The sequence below is a fragment of the Ctenocephalides felis genome, unplaced genomic scaffold (assembly GCF_003426905.1).
Source record: "Ctenocephalides felis isolate EL2017-DRISC unplaced genomic scaffold, ASM342690v1 CF-g0.4_SCAFFOLD_03571, whole genome shotgun sequence".
NCBI classification, from domain to species: Eukaryota; Metazoa; Arthropoda; class Insecta; order Siphonaptera; family Pulicidae; genus Ctenocephalides; species Ctenocephalides felis.
The window spans coordinates 3,782,712-3,809,813 of record NW_020539725.1 but is presented as its reverse complement, the minus strand read 5'-3'; the positions used below and the strand labels follow the sequence as shown (position 1 = coordinate 3,809,813).

Below are 27,102 nucleotides of genomic sequence, written 5' to 3'. Positions count from 1 at the left end.
ATTTTCTAGAACTCGATCACAGTTAAATCTGAAATAATTAAAAATACAGTTAATATAAAATTTTAACATTAATTTAAAACAGTACAATTATAATTTTAAATTAAAACAAAAAACTGTTGATGGAAATACGAATATCAAATATTCAAAAGCGATAATAAATTATTGAAAAGTCTGCATTTAATAAGTTTGTTAATATTTTTATTACCTTTTATCAAATCCATTTTTGCTATGTGATAGTTTTTATATTACAGCTGATTTTACATCCATTTCAATTTAGTCAATCTAGAATATATAAAATACATCATTGTTTACTAAATATGTATGTTGTTTATATAATATAAGTAATGAATATACTTACGTACCTTAAACATAAAACTCAAAATTATGTTAATTAACCGCTTGATTTTATTTATAAACTGTTCACAAAATATGTTTTTAGCCAATTATCATTTGATATTATAGATCATTTTATTTTTCACTAAATATTCACATTTTTCCAGACTTACTATATATTATGAATATATTTTAATATTATAATAAATTCTAAATTCAACAAGAATTGCTAAATGCACTGCGTAACGAATTTCATACTATTGAAAAATGCGAGGCTCCGTGCTCCGTGCGTTCGATGGTGATGCAGACTTAAAGCATTGTTAATCAAAGGGCGGTTCTAACATATTTTTATGTATTTTTATGTTTTTGTATCATTTTATGTTACAAAGTATACGCTCATTAATTTGTGGTTATCAGTTTATTCAGTGTAGTAGTCAGTAAAGTATATCCATAACTCCCTTTTCATTCATTTCAATATAAGAGAGTTAGTAAATTGCATAATCAGTGAAACGTTACTTAGAAAATATTCAAAACAAAATTAATAAAATTGCTATTAATTATCATTATATCAAATATGTTTACATTTAGAAAATTTTTAATGTTTATATTTATTATTAATTTTTTTTTGCTGAATTATATTAAATAAATTTTATCTTCACAAAACATAATAATATTACACTTAATTTATTTTACGTTTTGGGCTTATGGATTCTTTCCTTCTTCAAGAACTAACCAACAAGCATTTTTTATAATCACATTATTTACTATGTACACAGTAATAAATTTAAAGAAGACTTCTTTTGCCTTTAAATAAATTTTTTAATTAAACTTTTACTCTTAAATAACATTAATGTAAATAATAAACTAGTATAGTAATATAAATAATAATTGCTATTAAAAATGCTATATAATTAAAACAAAAGTGCAATGATATAATATTAGTTCATAAAATACGTATAAAATAAGTTCGGCCATAACTGACATATAGTTAGGTAGTCGTCTTCTAGAAACACCGAGGACGAAGGACAACGATTCGTACGAAGGACCGTACACGAAGCGAGATAGCCTTATACAAATATCGGTTATATGAAAGAAAGAAGAGACATTCTCAAAAACCAGATGTTCATACATAAACCATATACATGTACATAGTGTAATTTCAGAATATTTTTAAAACGTCTCTATTTATAAATATAAATCGATATATTAACAGATTTAACAGATGATAACAGATTTGAATAATATTAATACATACCAAACTAGAAAAAAACAAATTTAAGCAAGTCATGTGACTAACTACAAAATTTCATTATTTAACATTTATTTTATTCGAAGTTTTGATTTTTTTTTATCAAACATTTTGTTTAATTTTTCTTTCTCAGTGCGGTACGTACTGACATTATTTAAGTTTGTTAATTATTCTGGTACTTTTGTACTACTATAATCCTGTATAATTTTATTTTTGTTTTGTTTACTGAATGATGACATACTTACAATGTCGTTAAATAATATAGTTAATAAATAAATACAATATAGTTAAATTATTTATTGCTTTTTTAACTTCCCCTAGGGTATTTATAGTAATGAGACGAAAATCGAAAATGAAGATTTTTGCATATCTTCACGTTTAATAATGGATTTAATTATTTTAGCTTTAATTAATTAATTCTGATCAAAAATATGTTTTTTAAGAGTCGCCATTGATGTTTTTGGTGCTAATTGATGATTTAAAATTGATTATTTTCTTGATCAATGTAAATGTTACTTATTTCCCAAGTTCGATAATAAAGAAAAAATTAATGTGAATATAATATTTACAATTTATATTGTATTCATATAAAATTTATATCAAACTGTTAATTACGATCGAGCGGATCAATGATTAGCTATGTATTAGCTAAGATATTATCAATGAGTTAAATTCTGTTTTTTATATGAATTAAATAATATTTTTAAATGTGGGTTAAATAATAATTTTGAATTTGAAGTAAATATTGTTTATTTATATTAATCATATATTGATTTTCAATATTGAGCTTATATTAGTTTTGAATGGGATTTTAATATTGTTTATCAATAATTATATGGAGCCCAAATTGGTTTTAATATTGACACTTACACAAAGGCATTAATGTAAAAAAATGTATCAAACTATTAATTACGATCGAGCATATGACCTTTTAAAAGCTTTAATCGTGTTTTCAGTGCTAATCAATTATTTAAAATTAATTTTTTTCGTAACCCTTATAAAGACCACATATTTCCCAAGTTCGATAATACTAAAGAAACGAATCGTGGTTGCCCAGAAAAAAAATGCATAACCCCCACATTTAAAATTTATATTGAATTTAAAAGAAATATGTATCAAACTATTAATTGCGATCGAGCATATGACTTTTTAAAAGATTTAATCATGATTTTAGTGCTAATTAATTATTTAAAGTTAATTCTTTTCGTAACCCTTATAAAGACCACATATTTCCCAAGTTCGATAATACTGAAGAAACGAATCGTGGTTGCCCAGAAAAAAAATGCATAACCCCCACATTTAAAATTTATATTGAATTTAAAAGAAATATGTATCAAACTATTAATTGCGATCGAGCATATGACTTTTTAAAAGCTTTAATCATGATTTTGGTGCTAATTAATTATTTAAAGTTAATTTTTTTCGTAACCCTTATAAAGACCACATATTTCCCAAGTTCGATAATACTGAAGAAACGAATCGTGGTTGCCCAGAAAAAAAATGCATAACCCCCACATTTAAAATTTATATTGAATTTAAAAGAAATATGTATCAAACTATTAATTGCGATCGAGCATATGACTTTTTAAAAGCTTTAATCATGATTTTGGTGCTAATTAATTATTTAAAGTTAATTTTTTTCGTAACCCTTATAAAGACCACATATTTCCCAAGTTCGATAATACTGAAGAAACGAATCGTGGTTGCCCAGAAAAAAAATGCATAACCCCCACATTTAAAATTTATATTGAATTTAAAAGAAATATGTATCAAACTATTAATTGCGATCGAGCATATGACTTTTTAAAAGCTTTAATCATGATTTTGGTGCTAATTAATTATTTAAAGTTAATTTTTTTCGTGACCCTTATAAATACCATGTATTTCCCAAGTTCGATAATACTAAAGAAACGAATCGTGGTTGCCCAGAAAAAAAATGCATAACCCCCACATTTAAAATTTATATTGAGTTTAAAAGAAATATGTATCAAACTATTAATTGCGATCGAGCATATGTCTTTTTAAAAGCTTTAATCATGATTTTGGTGCTAATTAATTATTTAAAGTTAATTTTTTTCGTGACCCTTATAAATACCATGTATTTCCCAAGTTCGATAATACTGAAAAAACGAATCTTGGTCGCCCAGAAAAAAAATGCATGAAACCCACATTTAAAAATCATGTATAATTCGTGTAAATATAAAATTAGAGGCGTAAATCAGAAGGTAAACATGTTTATTATTTGTAATAAACCATATAAAACACTTTTCCGATGAATTTTCCAAATTTTCCATAATTTTGAAAACAAATATTGCCCGGTCCATCTAAAGACAAGATTCGAATATTGCGCCACGATATTTTACCCCTCTAGCCACGATACATTTCTACTAGGGAAGAGTCTTAATATTTTGTTATAAAGGTGACTATTATTTAACTTGACTTTCACCTGGGTGTTACTGATAATTTTTAATCTGTAAGAGTTTTAAACTTCACTTTCGAAAAGATTAACAAGCAGATTTACGTCTCCAACGTCTGTATATTGGTGGGGTCTAATTTCAACAGGTTGTGGGGGAGCCGATTCTTCAGCCGGGGCAAATTATTTAGAACTTCGTAGTAATGTAGCGACCTGTCAACCCACATCACATCTCAACTTGACAGATAAACATTATCTTTGGCTCATCATAGTGGCAGCACTGCGCGAGGACAAAAAGTGCAAGCTTCAGTATTCTGATCTCTCTTTTGTTTCTCCCCTGTCAAACTGTCAAAATCATAAATTATAATATTTTTCCTTTTTATCTTAAATACTCAAATATTATGTAAATTTTATAAATGATAAATATAATCACACTAACAATAGTGTTGTTACTATTTCATCATAAATAAAATATATTCATAAATAAATATGGACCACTGTTTTCATAGTAATTATTATTTGGAGTAGTGTTTAACCAGTATTCTTTTGTAGTTTTCGTTTGAGGTGTAGTGAAAGAAGAACACTCTACATCATCGTTTCTGTATCTTCTATTGTTTACAATTGTCCAATCATTGCCTGCTTCGACTCTAGTAGACATGTTGCTTTGTACGTCGCACGTATGATGTAATGGTAGGTGGTAATTACTGAAGGTATATTCAAATTTCTTAATTTATTGCCGATTTTATTTGTATCGACTGTGCCTTTTTTATTATTATTGGAATTGTTTCTGCGTTAATTTTGATATTTTTTTCAGTGTTTTTACTGGTCCAGGTTTGATGTTTGGATTTTGTGTCAACTACTAATTTTTTTTCACTTGTGTTTTCGATTTTAACAGAAGCGACTTCATTATTTATGTTATTGATGTTATATAGTGTGTATGGCATTAGAAACGCACGCTCCGAGTTAGTTAGGTTGATTACCGTCGTACTGGATTGCATTTTTCTTCCTATCACTTAAACGATATGATAATATTCACAGTGTTATTGTTTATCACTTTGATTTATTTATTAACTATAGAAGAAGTTTATGTTTTCATAAAAAAATCTGACTCGCTAATTTTATGTTTTCTCGACGTTTCAAGCCATTCTGAATCGAATGAGACCAAATTTGGAAAAAGTATGTATGTGTGTGTGTATGTGTGTATGAACAGATTTTTTGCCGCAAATCGACGTTTTCTTAAAAACGGCTCGATCGATTTCAAAAATTTAAAAGCCATTCGATGTATCTCGATGAGGACTAGCGTTTCTTAGCCTTGTGCGACGATCGGCCGGGCCGTTTCTTTGTGAATCGCAAAAAAGTGAAAAAAATACCGTCCACGTTTTAGCCCGCAATTCTGAATCGATTTTGAAAATTCAAAAACCGTTCGATAGATATTGATTGGGAATCGTGCTGATTAGTTCTTGGTAAAGCTGGGCCGGGCCGTTTTCTTGTAAAAAAGTTTAAAAAAAAAATCGACGATTTTTATGATTTTTTTTTTACGGTAGATACCATAGTCTTGTAGATCATACTAAAATATTACGGTCCTACGACAAGTCGTTTAATTTTGAAAAATCGTCAAAGTTTGCAAAAATTAGTATCGTTTCTTTGACATTTGACAAAATTAAGCCTTTGATCGACGTTTTCTCAAAAACGCCTGAACCGATTTCATAAATTTAAAAGCCATTTACTGTATCTCAATGAGGACTATAATTTGTCAGCTTTGTGAGACGATCTGCCGAGCCGTTTCTTTGTAATTTGAAAAAAAGTGTCAAACTTTTCGTCCACATTTAAGCTCAAACTACCGAATCGATTTTAAAAAATCAAAAACTGTTCGGAAGATATTAGTTGGGAATGATACTGATTAGTTTTAGGTGAAAATCTACCAAACCGTTTTCTTGTAATTAACTGTATAAAAAAAATAAGCCGATTTTTATGGAACTTTTTTGGCCATATATATCTTAGTCTTATAGAACTTACTGAAATATCAATGCCTTACGACAAGTAGTTTAATTTTAAAATTTCATCAAAGTTTAAGAAAATGAGTAGTTTTTTTGACGTTTGCAAAAATTAAAATTAGACGATTCACTTGGGGTGCGTTCGACTTGGACGCTTACGCGCTGTGAGCGCTCACGCTTATAAGCACGAATTTTTAGCGTTCGACTTGACCGATAAGCGCTCAGAATCGATAACTAAATTCCGTTCGTTTTGGAAACTGTGAGCGTCAATAAGCATCAAAATGGCGGCAACTGGCGGTAACGGTAATTGTGTAAATTTTATCACTTTCTGGATCATTCAGCGGGATTATAAAAAATTCAACAATTAATGAATAAATGAAATTTGGTTTGCTTATGCTTAATTAATATTAATATTGAAATTAAAATTTAAAATTATTTAAAATTAATTAAATTTAAAATTAATTAATATTAATATTAATATTAAAAGATAATTGTGATATACAACTTCGCATTTTTGCGGGATTATAAAGAATTTAACAATTAATAAATAAATGAAATTTGGTTAGCTTATGCTTAATTAATATTAATATTGAAATTAAAATTTAAAATTATTTAAAATTAATTAAATTTAAAATTAATTAATATTAATATTAAAAGATAATTGTGATATACAACTTCGCATTTTTGCGGGATTATAAAGAATTTAACAATTAATAAATAAATGAAATTTGGTTAGCTTATGCTTAATTAATAGTAATATTAAAATTAAAATTTAAAATGATTTAAAATTAATTGAATTTAAAATTAATTAATATTAATATTAATATTAAAAAATAAATGTGATATACAACTTGGCACTTTTGCGGAATTATAAAGAATTTGACAATTAATAAATAAATGAAATGACAGATAGTAAAAACAACTGACGCTCACGCTCACGCTGCCCTACCTCTGTGGCGTGAGCATATGTGAGCGCAAAATATGTGCTACGAGCATCCTACGATGATGCTACGAGCGTACTTATGTGACACTCACAGCGCCAAGTCGAACGATGAAAGCGCGCTCACAGCGCGTAAGCGTCCAAGTCGAATGCACCCTTGGTATAACGATAGAGTACTTGGTCCTAAAACGAACATACTAAACCATTAAAGTTCTATGGAAACTGATTTAATTATAAAAATTGTTGATTTTTGAAAATTATCCATTAGAAAATACTGCGAGTGAACGTCTTTGTTCGTTTTCAGTTACGTGTAATAAATCCACTCGGAATACTTTTAATCACACATAAATTAATATTTTTTTATTGATTAAGTCGATTGTTTACACATACCGGGAAGTTCATGTAACTTGCCTCAAGGCAAAATACCAATACCAACTAGTTAAATTAGGTTTCAAAAAATTATATCTGTAATTTTTTTAACTATAGTACATAGACACGTTCTTATATGTTCTAAAATCAAAGCCCATCATTCTCAATTTCAATTAATTTATATAACTTAATTAATTTTCGTAGGCTATTACTATTTTGGGGTTTTCGTTTGATGCATGAACTCTGTCACAATATTGAATTTCATTAGAAATACAAAATAAACTAGTTGGTTTGGTATTCAGCCTTGAGGCAAGTTACATGAACTTCCCCGATATGTGTAAATAATCGACTTAATCAATAAAAAATAAATTAATTTATCAGTGATTATAAGTATTCCGAGTGGATTTATTGCACATGATTGCAAACGAACGAACGAACACGTTAACTCGGAGTATTTTCTAAAAGCAAATTTTCAAAAATCAATAATTTTAATTAATCAATAATTATAATTCAACCAGTTTTCGTAGGACTTTAATGGTTAACTACGTTCAAGATCAAGCACACTATCGGTATACCAACTAAATCATCTAATTTTAGTTTTAACAAACGTCAAAAGAACTACTCATTTTCTCAAACTTTGATGAACTTTTAAAATTAAACTACTTGTCGGTAGTATGGGCTTAAATGTCGACGAAAGGATTAACACTTTGTTCCAAATTACAAAGAAACGGCTCGGCCGATCGTCGCACAAAACTGAGAAACGATAATCCTCATCGAGATACATCAAATGCTTTTTAAATATCTGAAATCGGTTTAGGCGTTTTTGAGCAAACGTCGATGAAAGTTCTAATTTTGACAAATGCCAAAAAGACCATACCATTTTTTGCAAACTTTGACGAATTTTTAAAGATAAACCAGTTGTCGTAGGGCCGTAATATTTTAGTATGATCTAGAAGACTATGGTATCAACCGCCAAAAAAATAATCATAAAGGTCGTCGAATTTTGTTTTTTTAAACTTTAATACAAGAAAACGGCCCGGCCGATCTCTACCAAAAACTAATCAGCACGATTCCCAACCAATATCTTTCGAACGGTTTTTGAATTTTCAAAATCGATTCAGAATTGCGGGCTAAAACGTAGACGAAAAAATTTTCACTTTTCTGACAAACAATAGTCCTCATCGTGATACATCAAGTGGCTTTTAAATTTTTGAAATCGGTCCGGCCGTTTTAGAGAAAACGGCGATTTACGGCAAAAAATCTGTTCTCATACACGCACACACACACACACATACTTTTTCCAAATTTGGTCTTATTCGATTCAGAATGGCTTGAAACGTCGAGAAAACATAAAATTAGCAATTCGGATTTTTTGATGAAAACATAAACTTCTCCTTCGGGAAGTTAATATTTGTTCATCATTTAATTATAAATAAATGGCTTTGCCAAAAACTAATAAGTACGATTTTCAAATTAGATTTGGAACGATTTTTCAATTGACTTTTGATACACCTCATTTTTTCAAACTTAAGTTTTTTTTAAATTAGACCACTTGTCGGGGGCCGGTAATTTTATATTATGTTTTTTGAGACCATTACCTATATTGTCAAAAAAGTATCTTAAAAATCTTCGTATTTTTTTAACAGTTAATCAAGTGAAAATAACCCGGCCGATTGTTACCAAAAACTAATCATCGGGATTCGCAACCAATATTTACAAAGTTTTTTGAATTCTTAAAGGCGATTAAGAATTAAGAGCTAAATCGTAGACAAAATGATTTACACTTTTTTGTTGTTTTCACTATTATATATATGGCATATTAAATTAATCAACGCTGATTTTTAATAAAATACATAGAATGTTTTTGTTGACGAAAGATTGACATATCGGCTCACATACACATACGCAAACTTTTTTCAAATTTGGTCTCATTCGATTATGAATCACAAAATGTCGAGATAACATCAAATTAGCAAATTTAGCAAAAATATAAATTTCTACTTCGGGAAGGTTGAAAATCACACACATAAATAAATAATCTGTCTATATTTACCTCGTAAATAAAAATCTTTCGCGGTTTCCTTGCCGATTCCCGTATTGCATCCGGTAATAACTGCAGTGATGCCATCTAGACGCTTAGAAGTCAAACATTTTCCGCTAACTAGCCCCATTTGAAGTATCGCTAAATTTAAATAATCATTTGTAATACAAACATACTGTCTTATACATATTACAAATACGTAATTTATATATATATATATATTATATATATATATATATATATATATATATGTGTGTGTGTGTGTGTGTGACTTTCTTCGTCTGAAAAGAAATTTACAAAATCACTTTTTTTCGATAAAATCTTTTTTAGTGAAAAAGTGTTAGTGTACAATCAATCGTACAGGTAAATAATTCTGTTTTTTCAGTAAACTTTTTTTAAAACTATCTAATTTTTTAACATTTATAATATTTTGTTATATAATCCACTCATTTATTTTTATCATGTTCATTTTGATTATTTGATGTCATATTTCTGTACATTATTTCTCCACAATTTTATTTATTTTATATAAAAAAGCCACCATATTCTGCTCTTCTTAAGCATATTGTTTGCTTAAATCTTATCAAGATCATGTTTCTTGACATATGCTCTCTTCCGAAACGTCAACAGTAAATAAATAAAGAAATGCTTTTTCAAAAATCTTTCTTGTTTTTTAATACTCATGTATATATATATATATATATATATATATATATATATATATCTTATATATAAAAATGGATCGCAAAATGTGTTGGTAAGCGCATAACTCAACAACGCCTGGACCAATTTGGCCAATTCTTTTTTTAAAATGTTCGTTGAAGTCCAAGGATGGTTGTTACGGCGAGAAAAAAACGAATAATTGCCGGGAAAACCCTAAAAACAGCCCTTTGCTTCTTTAATCGAGTAGGCAACGCAATTTGTAAAAAAAAACAATGATCTATGTCATGACATTTTGTGTAGTTTTTGATAATCTAATTTTGAATATATTTATATAAACATAGAAATATCTTTCTATTAATCAAACTATATTGGTAGCCAAAAACATTGATGTAAATTAATTAAAAAAATTACAGGCGAATCAGTTGATTCGGCAACTAACCAAGACGATCCACCGGAGTTTTGAAAATCGCTGGATTTGCTAGGATTGTCACCTCACAATCTTCAATTAAAGGTTGGATCGGCAATTAGAATGTTGCGAAATATCGACCAACTATATTCAAATGATAGTATAAAGCAGAGGTTCTTCTCGCACCATGCATCCCAATGCGTTTCCAGTGCGTTTATGGTATCATTAAGTGTTTGTGGTATTAATTTAGAAAACCCATGTTTCTCACATGGAAAATTGTATGTTGTTTGTTTCCGTATTGGAAAACCATCAGATTTGTTTGTCTATGCGCCAGGTAATCAAACAAAAAACATCGTTTATCACAAAGCACTACAATGAAAATTGAACTGATTTTTGAATTATGATTTTCATTATTAAAATTACTTACTTTTAAATGATTATAGTGTTTTATTTAATTATTTTTAATTCACACCGAATTATTACCAGGGTGACGGTTCTGTTCAGGATAATTTTTTGCAAAGAATAGAAAAAAGGTAGGCCCAAAACACCGCCACATTACAATTTTTTTTGACAGGACGAAGTCTGTCGGGCCGGCTAGTATATAATAAATTCAGAAAGAATTAATGTATAGCACTCGCGGTAAAGGTACAATATCACTTTGGATTTTTCTACCCAAAATAATTACTTCAATGATGTTGCCTATAATTTTTATAATTTCGTACCATATTTTAACTGGCTTTTTGTAATTTCAATATCTAAGTTGCATTTTTCTCACTAATAATTTAGTATACATTATTACTTAAGTTCATATTTGAAGAATTAATTTGTCAAAAAGTGTTCACATGTGATCTATTCAACCTACGATCTACAAAATTATTGAGAGAAAAAAAGCGTCTGACCCTGCAAATTTTTTACTATGCTCCAATTTGCTTAATATTTTGAAAATTGGTTAATCTTAATCTTAAGTTCAGAAGTGAAAACAATTTGCCTGTCTTTTAATTCTGATATTATCAGAACTTGTAATATACTAAAGGTAATTAAATGAGCTTCAACTTTCTCTATCACAAATTTTATCGTAACTTCTCTTATTTTTAAACGGCGAAGGGTTAAAGGTCTCAAAATATTCTTAAAGTATTTTTTGCGCTGATTTCAAATCTGCAAACCATTTTTTTGTATCAGCCCTAGTTTGGAACTTGGAAAGAAGTTGCCGAAACCACGTCCATTCTAGGTCGTCACAGAAAAGAACTTTTCACAGTGTCAACTAATGTCCCAACTATGGCCGAATGTGTCTTGTAAGTTTGTATGTACGAGTAGGCATATCTCATTAAAATAACATTCTGAATGTATTACTATTTTATACTTTCGTTCCTTATATTAGATGCGCAACTAAATTCTCGTTGTTTGTCAGCTCTAGCAGAAAGGGTTGGTCGATTTGGACTAATTCAAAACGTGTTGAAGCAAGTTTAGACAAATGGTAAACAAACTGCTGCGACACATAATTGATTTCGTTTTTGCATTATAGTGAATATGTCCAATTTTATGCCAAACAATCGTCATTTGCGGGGAGTGTTGATTTTCGTCTACCATTAAAAAAAAACGGCAGCTCAAGTGCAACGAGAGCTACGGAAATGTTGCTCTGAGCGAAACAACATGCCGTGAGAGGTTTCGTCGTTTCAAAATCAAGGAAGGTCAATACCTTCAAAAACGCTAAATTGAAGGTCTTGTTCGAAAAGAATTCGTGCCAAACTCAAGAAGATCTTGTTTCAGAATTAGGAGAAACCCATCAAGCCATTTTCAAGCTATTGCATGCGTTGGGGATGATTTAGCAGCAAGAGACGTCGAGCGTCGTTTTTTCGCCTGTGAACAACTGCTCCAGCGGCGAGAAAAGAAGAGGTTCTTCATCACATCGTGACAAGTGATAAAACATGAATACATTGCAGCAATCCAAAGAGGAGAAAATCTCGGTTCGGCCGAATATTCACTGCGAAGGTTATGCTCTACATATGGTGGAACCAGGTCGGTGTTATTTGTTATGAGCTGTTAAAACCGAGTGAAACCATCACTGGAGAACTGTATCGAACTGAATGATGCAATTTGTTCATAATAAAGTTATATTTTCATCGAAAAAAGAGTGAGAACTTAGTTGCGCTTATCATATATATCATATCTTGAAAACTAAAGCTCATAAAAAAACAATGTCATTTTTTAAATCAGCGCCCCAAATATACTTAAAAACAGCATTAAAATCGTTTGCACCATTTTCTTTGTTGGCCTGTGTAATTTACCCACTGCAACGCTAAAATTCTTACGTAATTATGTTATGCTATGCTTAGTGAAACGAGTGAGTTTTCTCTCATAAACAGTTTTATCTCCTGATTTTAAAATTAAATTTCTATTTTTTTTGCTGAAATAGCTCCTTTTGTGAAACATTCAAAAACTATGTACTTGTGATGCACATCGGGAAATATTTGTACAATAGAATAAGCCTGCAAATCAGTTCGTTTTATCGGAGGTAACCATTTTGTTATTATTTTTAAAATGTTGCAATGGATAGAGCGAATAAATTTAAGCTTTTCATAAGCTCAGACAAATCTTGATCGAAATTCAATTAAAAACGTTCACAAAAAATAATAGTTAATTGATCGATTACAGAGCTATATAAAAATGATTGGAATACTAAAATGTCTATTATAAAATAATGAAAATTTGGAGTTGTGTGCAGTTTCCATTCCGCATTAAAAAAATTAAAACTAGTTGGTTTGGTATTTAGCCTTGAGGCAAGTTACATGAACTTCCCGAAATGTGTAAATAATCGACTTAATTAAAAAAAAAAGTGTAAATAATATACTTCATTAATCCTACTTTAAAAAAAACGATAATAATTTTAGCAAACTTTGACGAATTTTTAAAATTAAACTACTTGTTGTAAGGCCGTAATATTACAGTAAGTTCTATAAGACCATGATGTATATCGCCAAAAAAAGTTCCATGAAAAACGGCTTAATTTTTTTTTTAACAGTTAATTACAAGAAAACGGCTCGGTAGATTTTCACCTAAAATTAATCAGCATCATTCCCAACTAATATCTTTCGAACAGTTTTTGATTTTTTAAAATCGGTTCCGTAGGATGAGCTTAAATGTCGACGAAAATTTAACACTTTTTTTCAACAGTTAATTACAAGAAAACGGCTCGGTAGATTTTCACCTAAAATTAATCAGTATCATTCCCAACTAATATCTTTCGAACAGTTTTTGATTTTTTAAAATCGGTTCGGTAGGATGAGCTTAAATGTCGACGAAAATTTAACACTTTTTTTCAACAGTTAATTACAAGGAAACGGCTCGGTAGATTTTCACCTAAAATTAATCAGCATCATTCCCAACTAATATCTTTCGAACAGTTTTTGATTTTTTAAAATCGGTTCGGTAGGATGAGCTTAAATGTCGACGAAAATTTAACACTTTTTTTCAACAGTTAATTACACGAAAACGGCTCGGTAGATTATCACCTAAAATTAATCAGCATCATTCCCAACTAATATCTTTCGAACAGTTTTTGATATTTTAAAATCGGTTCGGTAGGATGAGCTTAAATGTCGACGAAAATTTAACACTTTTTTTCAACAGTTAATTACAAGAAAACGGCTCGGTAGATTTTTACCTAAAATTAATCAGCATCATTCCCAACTAATATCTTTCGAACAGTTTTTGATTTTTTAAAATCGGTTCGGTAGGATGAGCTTAAATATGTACGAAAAGTTTTTTCGAATTACAAAGAAACGGCTTGTCAGATCGTTGCACAAAACTGACAAACGATAGTCCTCACCGAAATACATCAAATGGCTTTTAAATTTCTAAAATCGGTTCAGGCGTTTTTGAGAAAACGTCGATCAAAAGTCTAATTTTGACAAATGCCAAAAAGACCATACTGATTTTTGCAAACTTTGACGAATTTTTAAAGCTGAACCAGTTGTCGTAGGGCCGTAATATTTTAGTATGATCTAGAAGACTATGGTATCTATCGTCAAAAAAATAATCATAAAAATCGTCGAAATTTTTTTTCAAAAACTTTATTACAAGAAAACGGCCCGGCCGATCTCTGCCAAAAACTAATCAGCACGATTCCCAACCAATATCTTTCGAACGGTTTTTGAATTTTCAAAATCGATTCAGAATTGCGGGCTAAAACGTAGACGAAAAATTTTTCACTTTTCTGCCATTTATAAAGAAACGGCTTGGCCGATCGTCGCACAAAACTGACAAACAATAGTTCTCGTCGAGATACATCGAATGGCTTTTAAATTTTTAAAATCGACCCAGCCGTTTTCGAGAAAACGTCGATTTACGGCAAAAAATCTGTTGGTGCACACGCACACACACACATACACACACACACACACACACACACACACACATACTTTTTCCAAATTTGGTCTCATTCGATTCAGAATGGCTTGAAACGTCGAGAAAACATAAAATTAGCGAATCGGATTTTTTGATGAAAACATAAACTTCTCCTTCGGGAAGTTAATAAAGAACAAAATTTAAAAAAAATACGACTATATTAGCCATGATAAAAATAAATTGCTTTTTTTAAATAAAATTGAAGTTTGTTCATAAACTCAAAAGTCGGTTTGCTAATTTGTGATAAAATTCATTAAAAGTTGTTTTAGCCAGTAGTAAAACAGCGTGTAAATGACTATTAAAGTTTATTTATCAAACATTTGTATTGAATTTTTTCAAGCTCATTTACCATATTAGAATGTCTAAAAAATATGCTACCATATTCCAGTATTGATCTAATTATCGTTTTATATAAATTAATAGATGTGATAAGATGAGAACCCCACCAAGTACTGTTTATTAGTCTCATTAAACTGATCTTTTTTTCAATTCTTTTCTTAATATAATTAATATGATATTTAAAAATCATTTTTTGATCAAAATATATGCCTAAGAATTTATTATTGCTATGAATTTTAATTGTATTATATGGACTTGAGATACAAACTGGGAACTTTTTGTTGAAATGCTTCGTAAAAATCCCTATGGATTTTTCATCATCTGATAGTTCCATACCTTTCTCATTCAACCAAATATGCAGCAATTCCATATTCATAGACATCATATGGATGGCTTCTTTCAAATTATCTTTTTCAATATAAATCAATAAATCATCTGCATATTGTAGAATTTTCCTACATTTCAAACATATACCTTCTATATTCCGTACATATAGAGCATATAATAAGGGAGTAAGAATAGCTCCTTGAGGTAGACCCTGTCGAATAACTCTTCCAATCCTTGCATTTTCATTTAGTTTAGTTTCGATTTCTCTATGAAAGGTAGAATATATTATAGCATTGATCAACTTTCCTGGTAAGTCAGCATGTAACAGACTTTCTGCTAATTTTTCCGGCACTACATTATCGTAGGCACGTTTTATATCGCAAAACAGTGCAACGACATAAGTGTTTCTTGAAAAAGCTAGATGTATGTCTGTGAAAAATATACTTAGACTATCTTGCGTGCTTAATCCTTTTCTAAAGCCATATTGGCTTTTGAGAAGTAACTGATTATTTTCAATCCACCACTCGACTCTTTTTTTATCATCCTATCTTTTATTTTAGCAATACACGACGCCAAAGTAATTCGTCTATATGCTTACTATCATTAGAATTATTGGTCTTCTTTTTAATTAGTATAATTCTATATTTATTCCAATCAGGGATTTCATTCGGTGACAGCCAATACTTATTAATAATTTTGAGTAGGATTTCTTTTCCGGACTGTGGGAGGTTTTTCAACATAGAATAATGGATGTTATCTATTCCTGGAGCGGCATCTTTGATTTTACTACAAGATTTTTCTAATTCCCATAATAAAAATGTTCTAATTAATGACTCTTCTACCGAACCTGTTGCGCTATTTCCTTTAAGATAATTACCAATATCATCGCCCACTACAAAGGGCGCAATATTATCAACTACCTCTTCCACTGCTTTATCATTAAACAACTCTGAATTCTTCTCTTCCTGTGAAATATAATTTTTCATTATTTAATATAAATAAGTTGCACTCTTCTATTGCTTCTTGTAAATTCTTTCCAAAATTATCGTTGTAATTACATCCCCACGCATTATGATGTGCATTGACATCTCCAGCTATTATAAATGGTCTTGGAATATAGTCAAAGATATATTTCCATTGTTGTACTGTGATATTTGTACATGGTGAAACATATATAGATATCAAATGAATTTTTTTATTATCTACCATTATTGCTACTGCACAAATTTGAATTTTAGTTATATCTATATCTCCGATATCGATATTTACAATCTGGTAGATTATGTTTTCTTTAATCATAAGCCGATCCACCTTTTCCGTCGAATCTGTCGGCTCTGATTAAATTATAATTTTTTAAAAAATATTGTTTGTTCGATTTAAACCAGGTTTCGGATAATAATATAATATCAATTTTATGTTGATATATAAACATTTGCAAACTTTCTTTATTTGAATTCATTAGAGATTTTGTTTTTTTTTTTAATTTTTTCAACTATTTATATATTTTTTTTTTATACTTTTGTACTATTGTCAACTCCAACTGTATTTTTGAGCAATGTTTTTCAAAAGTTTTCAAAATCATTTTTAAATTAAATCAAAATCATTTTTAACTTTTACCAGAACTTCCTCTATATCATCACCTACTTTATTCTTGAATTTTTTCCTCAATTTCTTCAATAGTTCCTCATGCCTTATTTGCAATTTTTTAATTTCTTCCAATTCTGAATTTTTACCGAATTTCTCGCTACTATGTGTATTTTTCACTCCCAATGTTAGATTTAAATTCCTATTATGCATTTTATTATCAGATCTGACATTTACTGTTTGCCTTCTCTCAATTATTCGTCTAGGTTTATTCATTGCCATTAACCTAGTTGGTTCTATATTTATTTCTTGGCTTAGCAATTTGTACTTATTCTTATGTCTAGAATTATTCTTAAATTTAGCCGTTTCATTAACTCTAGGAAACGTACTTTTAAATTCCTGATTATAATGATTTATTTTAGCTGATTCTGCATATTTTTGATTGCGAAGGATAAATTTGGCCTCAGAATATGATATATTCTAAAAGGCCACTAATTCTTTAATTCTTTTATGATATTGAAACACTTCGCAAATTTTATCATTTGCTCCATGTTGTTTATGACACACAGCGCATTTAAAATCTTTTTCAATGAGGCATATATCCGTGCTATGTTCCCTAGCGCACTTGCGACATCTAATTTTGCTTGTACATTTTACTCTGATATGACCATACCGCCAGCATTTGTGGCATTAAACAACATTTTGGATATATGGACTCACCTGCAATTTCACAGAATATATCGAAACTTTATCTGGCAAATAGTTTCCTTTGAACATAAATTTAACCATTTGCGATTTGTTAAAACTATGGTTTGTATTTCCTTTTTTATACACTTTACATCAATTATTTCAATTTCTGATTTAATGACTTCTTTAATTTCTTCTTCATCCATATCAGAATCAACATTAAATATTATACCTGTTCTACATAATTTATATTAAGGAATATATACTTTTATTTTGTTTTTGTTCAAAAAATGTTTACTAATTATTTTATTTGCAAACTCAGAATTTTTGAATGTTATTTTAATTTTGTTTTTGCCAATTTTTGTGAAATTTTCTATATTATTACTTAATGCTGGGGAATTTTTATAAATCATTCTTCCCAACGCAACGCTATGGTAGACTTCATAAGGCCCTTTATCTAATGCACTATAGAAATTTTTTACACTAGTTAACGTATTGAAACTCTTATTAAAATTTTCTTTCACTGCAATATCATTATGATTTCCCTCAGATTCTTTTACAGCTGTCATTTCTTTTTGATTTATATCGACTTCTTCCTCAACAACCATATCATTACTATTCTCATGAGATTCATTTACACTAACTGCCTCACTAGTTTCTTCTTCCATTACCATATCAATCCAGTTTTTAACTGTTTCTTTAAAATTTTCACTTGATTTGTCTTTATTAATATTTATCATTTTTTTATTTCTCCTTCATTCAATTCCACTATAACTTTTTTAATTACATCTTTATTTAACGTATTCCTTTCCGATTTCATTTTATTTATTTCATTTTTTACTATTTTTCTTATTTCTGACTTATTACTACTAACTACACCACTTTTTTACTACTTTTACTATCACTATTTTTAACATTTAGATCCGATTGAACGCTATCTACTTTATTTGAATTAACTAATTTTCCAACTGATGAATTGATTCTCACTTAGAATTTCATTTTTACTACGAACAATACCTTCGGAAATATCATATTCCGTATAATCCGTATTGTTAATTAATTGCACTGCATTACTTATTTTAATGCCAGTTTCGACTTCTGTGCACGCTACACTATTGTTGCTGTTTACCGGCAACCGTAAATCAACAGGCCCGGGCCTGTGACTCATACCACGTTTATTATTTGTTATCTAATACTATTTGTATTAGTTTTGCCTCGATCTTAACCCGTCGAACGCTCGACCTAAACTGAGTAAATGTTTTATTATATGAAAACATTTTGCCCCCCAAAACATAAAATATTTAAACAATACTTTGACATTTTTTTCAGTGCTCTAGGAAATAAGTTTATTGTTGGAGGTGACTATAATGCGAAACATCCATACTGGGGATCAAGACTCACCAATCCTAGAGGACGTGAACTCTACAGCGCCATGCTCACTAACAATTTAATCCCGATCTTAACCGGTGAACCAACTTATTGGCCTTAATAGCCTAGATTTGAGCTCTGACCACTCTCCTGTTATACTAATCATTTTTTGTAAACAACCGCCGATTATCATAAAACCTTACCTTACCAACAAATTCACGGACTGGAACAAATTTAGAGAACTGCTCGATGCCAACTTAAATTGTAATATGTTATTAAAGTCAGAAAACGACATGAATAACGCGATAAATTATCTCACCGAAACACTACATCATTCGGCACTAAATAGCACTCCTTCAATTACAACCAGTAATGAACTCAACTATCCTCTGTACATCAAACAACATATTGCGATTAAAAGAAGACTCCGAAAAATATGGCAAACATCAAGATCTCCTCAAGATAAAACAAGATTGAACAGCGCCTGCAGAGAAGTAAAAAGATTACTGAAAGAATACAACAACAACGTACTTGAAAAAAGAATCAAAGACCTGACGGCTACTAAGGACACGAATTACTCCGACACGAATATGGAAAGCTACTGAACATTTCAAACAACCTATACTCCCGGTAATCCGTTTTAAAAAAAATGATAACTCCTGGGCAAAAAGTCATCAAGAAAAGGTCTCTTTATTTGCAGATTTCTTCAAAAACGTATTTCAGCCATTTCCGCAAAACTACTTCCAGGAGGAGCAAACCACTGAAGAAATACAATTTGAAAACTTTTCCAACCAAGAGAGTACTCAAATTCGCTTCCTGGCATCAGAGGTCAAACATGAAATTTCAGTCTCAAGATCAGGTAAATCTCCTGGCCATGATCTTATATCAATCCAAATCCTGAAACAGCTCCCATCAAAAACTCTGAGGTACATAACAATTCTGTTCAACTCTCTCCTAAGATTAAAAGTGTTTCCTAAGGCGTGGAAAATAGCCAAAGTAATTCTAATTCCCAAACCAGATAAGGATCCTTGTCTTCTGAAGTCATACCGACCAATAAGTTTACTTTCAACCCTCTCTAAAATATTTGAGAAACTTCTGCTCAAAAGAGTTCTAACAATACTCCATGACAAATCTATAATCCCGGACTATCAATTTGGTTTTAGAAAGCTACATTCCACCATAGAGCAAACACACAGAATCGTAGAACAGATAAATGCCACCCTACACGAAAAGAAGTACTGCTCAGCCTGTTTCATTGATATATCCCAAGCCTTTGACAAGGCTTTATTCAAAAGTTTCAAAATAAGATACTAAGGATCATCCTGAACGCCCCAAAATATGTACAGGACACGGGCCTGCATACGGTAGAAGAAGAAATTGCAAGATACGCCATCAAACACAGTCACCGACTGGAAAACCATCCTAACGGGCTCGTCAAAACACTCATCTCAGCAAACTACACCAAAAGATTAAAAAGAAAAACGCTTTTGGACCTAACTGGCATTCCAAGTCAATCTAGATCATAATCTTTTCTTAAATTTGGAGAGATTGCAACTGTGTACTCTCTCAAGCATTCAATAGTTTATTTTGCAGACAGCTTCTTTGTTATTTTGTTATTCATAAAATTTACCTAATGTCCATTGGCCAGATGTAAATTATATCCAATATATATATATATATATATATATATATATATATATATATATATATATATGAAAACATTTTATATATGAAAACATTTTATTTTGTTTTTTTGAGTTTTCGGCCAAGTAAAAATAATGCCTGATAATTTCCACACTTGTCGGAAGATTCACTCCTGTAAATTCTTCTGCTTGTCAAAATGTAATTTCATCATGCGAGCGCATATGATTCAAATTACTGGCACTTGCGCCTGAATTTAAATAAGAATTCGCCATTGATACTTCTCGCGTAACTGAAGAACTGAATAAAGATTTATGCGGATTTGTCACATTAATATATTCTAATCGTATTTTCGAGAATTGAAATAAAAAATAATAGCGCAATCTGATGAAAATAAATAACAAACTAAACTCGATTTAAAAACCCCGCACAAACTATTAATGAAAATCTAAATCATAATTTGAATTATTCACATTTTTAAATTAATATATTTACTTATTGCTTTTATATTTTTGTTTTGCAGTAAAAATTCTTTTAAACAACACATATCTATATATATAAAAGAGGATCGCTTAAGTAGCCACACTTATAACTCACGAACGGCTGAACCGATTTAGATGAAATTTGGCAGGGAGGTAGTTTAGAGCCAGGAGAAACACATAGGATACATATTTCATCCTGTTTTTCATTCTAATTCATTATATATATACTAATGAAAATTCTAAATATACTAGCTAGCCCGGCCAGGCGTTGCTGTGGCTCAGTAACCTATTAGTGGCAGGGAGGTAGTTTAGAGCCAGGAGAAACATATGAAATACTTTTCATCCCGTTTATTATTCTAATTCTGAATTATTTACTTATAAACTATCTATGTAGTTTATAATTATATATATATATATATATATATATATATATATAATTCAATCTATGATACTATCAATGATTTCATCCATGACATTTACCTTCGATTGTCAACTGCCATTCGGTGTTTCTGTCATTGATGTTAACCTATACTACCTGATGTTAAATATAGTGAATGAATATTAGTTCTTGGTTCTATATATAAAGTGAAGTAAAGTTTAATTAATAATGCCGCGACCAAGACTATCGAATCTTTCCCAACAAAGCCGTAATGCAAGAAAAATGCGAAATATTGCAAATGCAAGAACTGAAGAAGAGCATTACATACATTTACATTTACATGTACATTTTGTCGAATAACTTATTCCCAGTTATAATTTCCCAGAATTCATCGAAGAATGGTTAGTAATATATGAAGGTACGGGGTTAAAAGTTCCAGAACCAAAGTGTCAAAAACCAGTAAAGCTAAAGCATTGTTTAACAACATTATTTGAAAGTGAAGGGAATAAGGTGTATAACCAGCTATAACCTTGATTCTTATGACTTTGATATTGGGAGATAAACGGTCATCTTTGAAAATCCATAGTAAAAGTAATTTCTTCTGTTGGTACTTTTTTAACATTAGTTAAAAATGTAATTATTTTGTAAAATACCTTTAAAATTAAAATAAGACATTAAACCTTTTTGCCATCTGGCCGTTCCAAGTTACCCCGCCTATAGGGAAAAAGGTCTAGATAACAAATATTTGAAAGACAGAAAAAAGCACATTTTTACAATGATGAAGTAGCTGGTACTTTTACTGAACGTAGTAAGATAATTGTTTGTTTGAAATGTGTCATTTGTTGTGATAAAATTGATTTGATTTTCATAATAAAATTTATATTTGCTCAAACTCAAATTGGACCTTTGTGCCTTGGCCTGATCTACGTATATACTTTTTATTAAATTTACTTTAATTCAAGGTATGTTACTTGAAACTTTTTAAAAAGCAGGTCAGAGCGGTTATATCTAATTCATTTTCTATGTCTCCTCGCAGAAATTTGAAAAATTTGTATAAGCTCAGTAGTATTATTTACAATCATACACAAAATCCAGAATCCAGAAGAATCTGAAAAGCTCAAAACTTAATCAATAAGTTGAAATACCAAAAAAGACTTGGATTGGATTATACCATGATTTCTATAGAAAGTGTATAAAGCTTCCAGTTTGATTGTATTGACAAAACATAGACAAACTAATGGGGTTTATTGTTTTGATAATACCTCATTGTATATAGCATTTAAACAACACATCCTTATACACTTATAGTATTAATATTTTTGATTTTCTAGAAATTGTTTAGAATATACCTTACTTAGCCGGGTCAGCTAGTATAATATAAAAATATAACTAGTGGGGCGCATGGCATCGTGCCTTAAGGCAAATTGCTGGAACTTCCCGTACCAAAAATTATTTTTTTTTTGGAAAGATTAACATTTTTGAAAAAAATTTACTCTGAAAAAAAATAGATTTTTGAGGAACTATATAAATTTTTGACAAAAACTTACTTTTTGTTGAAAAATTTATTTTGAAATATTTTGGAAATTCTGAACTTTTTTTCAAAGCAATCGTACTGCTTTAATGCATAGAGACATATCGAAGCGCGTAAGCGCCGCGTCGCTGTCTAACGCATAAGCATTGGTACGGAACCCATAGGAATGTTACCAAAATGTATACTTATTGTTAAAATCTCTATAAAATATCTGATAATTTGATGTGCATATGTCTAATGTCTAATGATTATTGTTGACCGCCAAATGTTATTTTTTTTTTACTTTTTTTACTAGATCTCCGAAACCGCTAGAACTATTTTCATGAAAATTTGATCAAATCTTCATCTTGATAATGCGTAAGTAAGTAAAATGTTTTTGAATTATACAAATCGGACGCTCCGTTCTCTTAAAAACTGAGTTACCGTTTTTGGCCCTTTTTGCCCCATATCTTCGGAACGGACCTGCCTTTGACAAAAACTAATCAGCACGTTTTCTTATCAATACGAATCGAATGTTTTTTGAATTATTCAAATTGCTTCATCCCGGTTCCCGAAATCGTCGACGAAAATTTGTATCTGAACACACAAAAATGCACGCACACACACACATACACACACATACATCAATTTTCTCTAAGGTATGCCAATATATTCAGAAACCTTTGAGACGTAAAGATATATAAAAAATTTCATTTTCGATTTTTGTGCGATTACTGTAACTTACCCTACGGAAAGTTAATTATAAATAAATCAATTTATCATCTCCAGAACATTAACAATCGTCATTTCATTTCGAATCAAATTTCAAAAAAAAAAATAGTTGCCAAATTTCCACAAAATTGAAAAAGTGCTCCCGCATAGTCACAGTCTAAAGACATTTGCAAACTAGTTGGTTTGGTATTTAGCCTTGAGGCAAGTTACATGAACTTCCCGATATGTGTAAATAATTGACTTAATCAAAAAAAAGTGTAAATAATATACTTCATCAATCCTACTTTAAAAAACTATAATAATTTAAGTAAAGTTTGACGAATTTTTAAAATTAAACAACTTGTCGTAATGCCGTAATATTACAGTAAGTTCTATAAGACCATGATGTATATCGCCAAAAAAAAGTTCCATGAAAATCGGCTTAAATTTTTTTTTCAACAGTTCATTACAAGAAAACGGCTCGGTAGATTTTCACCTAAAATTAATCAGTACCATTCCCAACTAATATCTTTCGAACAGTTTTTGATTTTTTAAAATCGGTTCGGTAGGATGAGCTTAATGTGGACGAAAATTTAACTTTTTTTTTCAACAGTTAGTTACAAGAAAACGGCTCGGTAGATTTTCACCTAAAATTAATCAGTACCATTCCCAACTAATATCTTTCGAACAGTTTTTGATTTTTTAAAATCGATTCGGTAGGATGAGCTTAAATATGGACGAAAAGTTTAACACTTTTTTTTAAATTGCAAAGAAACGGCTTGGCAGATCGTCGCACAAAACTGACAAACGATAGTCCTCACCGAAATACATCAAATGGCTTTTAAATTTCTGAAATCGGTTCAGGCGCTTTTGAGAAAACGTCGATCAAAAGTCTAATTTTGACAAATGTCAAAAAAACTATACCAATTTTTGCAAACTTTGACGAATTTTTAAAGCTAAACGAGTTGTCGTAGGGCCGTAATATTTTAGTATGACCTAGAAAACTATGGTATCTACCGTTAAAAAAAAAAATCATAAAAATCGTCGATTTTTTTTTTTAAAAAACGTTATTACAAGAAAACGTCTCGGCCGATCTTTACCAAAAACTAATCAGCACGATTCCCAACCAATATCTATCGAATGGTTTTTGAATTTTCAGAATCGATTCAGAATTGCGGGCTAAAACGTGAGCGAAAAATTTTTCACTTTTCTGCAATTTACAACGAAACGGCCCGGCCGATCGCCGCACAAAACTCAGAGACGATAGTCCTCATCGAGATACATCGAATGGCTTTTAAATTTTTAAAATCGGTCCAGTCATTTTTGAGAAAACGTCGATTTACGGCAAAAAATCTGTTCACATACACACACACACACATACACACACACACACATACTTTTTCCAAATTTGGTCTCATTCGATTCAGAATGGCTTGAAACGTCGAGAAAACATAAAATTAGCGAATCGGATTTTTTGATGAAAACATAAACTTCTCCTTCGGGAAGTTAATACTTCTGTGCGACATTTTCACTTATACTGTGCTTAGCTTGGCGGCATTTTCACATTTTTCAATAATTTTCTCAAAATTGGAAAAGTGCCCCAATACATAAACAGTCTAAACGCACTTGGGTAAACATTTGTACCAGAGTGGCGCTTAGACTGTGCTTAGCTTGGGTGATTTTTTGAATCTTTAATCCAAAATTACAAAAAAAAATTTTTGAAAAAAAAAAAAAGAAACAAAAAATTTTTTTTTCCAAAATCAATTATTTTGTTGAAACAAGCAGAAAGTTCTTTAAGTCATTTAAATCGGACATTTAGTTCTCTCAAAAACTGCCATTTTTTTAACATTTAGCTCTGTATTTCCGGAACCGCTGGGCCTACCTTTGCCAAAAACTAACCAGCACATCTCCCTATCAATAGGAATCGAATGTTTTTTAAACCATCCAAATCGGTTGATCCGTTCCCTCAAAAACTCGCTTTCTATTTTCTGCACTCTTTGCTCCATATCTCCGTAACGGCTGGACCTGCCTTTGCCAAAAACTAATCAGCACATCTCCCTATCAATAGGAATCGAATGTTTTTTAAACCATTCAAATCGGTTGATCCGTGCGCCCGAAAACGTGGACGAAAAAAAGCGGACATACAAAACACACACACACACACATCCATTTTTTCTGAAGTATGCCAAAATGTTCAGAAACCTCCAAAACGTCGAGAAATGTAAAAATTTTTGATTTCGATTTTTGGACGATTACTATAACTTACCCTACGGGAAGTTAAAAAGGTTTACTTAATTTTACTTCATTATTAAATCGTCTCACCCTAATATATATATATATATATATATATATATATATATATATTGATTGTTTCTTTTCCGAACAGTAAATCCAATAATAAAAAACAATTTGTTTTTTGAAGATGTTTAATACGACGTTTCGGAACTAGGTACGTTCCATCATCAGGTTTATTCTGTCAAATACAATGTTTTTTAAAAATATTGATTAACATTAATTAATGATGGTCAATACAGATTAATTAGAAAATTTTTTTTATAAAGGAATGGATTATGTACCGGGGTAAAGAGTAATAAGAATTAACTAAAAAAGGTTTTATATAAAATTGAGAAGCAAAAATTATTTACCTGTAATAATTTATATATCCATATCACTAATATTTTTTTTTGTTGAAAACACTCGATGTTTTTGGAATATATTTGTAGATGTTACGACTACACTAGACTTAAACACACTGATATGGATTTCTGTCTGCCAGATGTAAAGGACAACGTACGGAATTCCTGGTAAAAATGATTTTTTATGGCTCTTCTATTGGTAATTTACGAAAAAAGAGGAAATATTGCTTTAGTAAATGTTGAGAAATATTATGTATATATATACATGCACATGCATATGCACACCTACATAATCATACATACATATGCACATATCTATATATTAATGTATCCACAATTATATACATGAACATATATGCAAGTGCATGTATATAGTGTACACACAAAAACATACATATAAGCACATATATGGATGTACATGTATTATAACATATATACATGTATATATATATATATTAAAAAAATATTAGGATTAATTGTTTTTAATCAGGTTTAAAAAATTTAGATATGAGTCATGAATGATATTGTGATCTGATCTTTTATTAACACTACTTGACGAATTCAAAAAGATTAAACTGCTTTCAGAAAAAAGTCTTTTAAAAGTACAATCCTCTCTATATAAAATA

At 30.1% G+C, this 27,102-nt stretch overlaps 1 protein-coding gene across 1 annotated transcript in view; it reads right to left on the bottom strand.

Moving 5' to 3' along the window:
* The window catches only part of LOC113385493 (retinol dehydrogenase 11-like), a 98,223-nt gene that overhangs the window by 41,050 nt on the left and 30,071 nt on the right, over positions 1-27,102 (bottom strand). The window contains exon 2 of the mRNA XM_026623350.1: positions 9,352-9,480. Coding sequence (XP_026479135.1) covers positions 9,352-9,469 — 118 coding nt within the window. The 5' untranslated portion in view covers positions 9,470-9,480. The remainder of the gene's footprint in view (positions 1-9,351; positions 9,481-27,102) is intronic.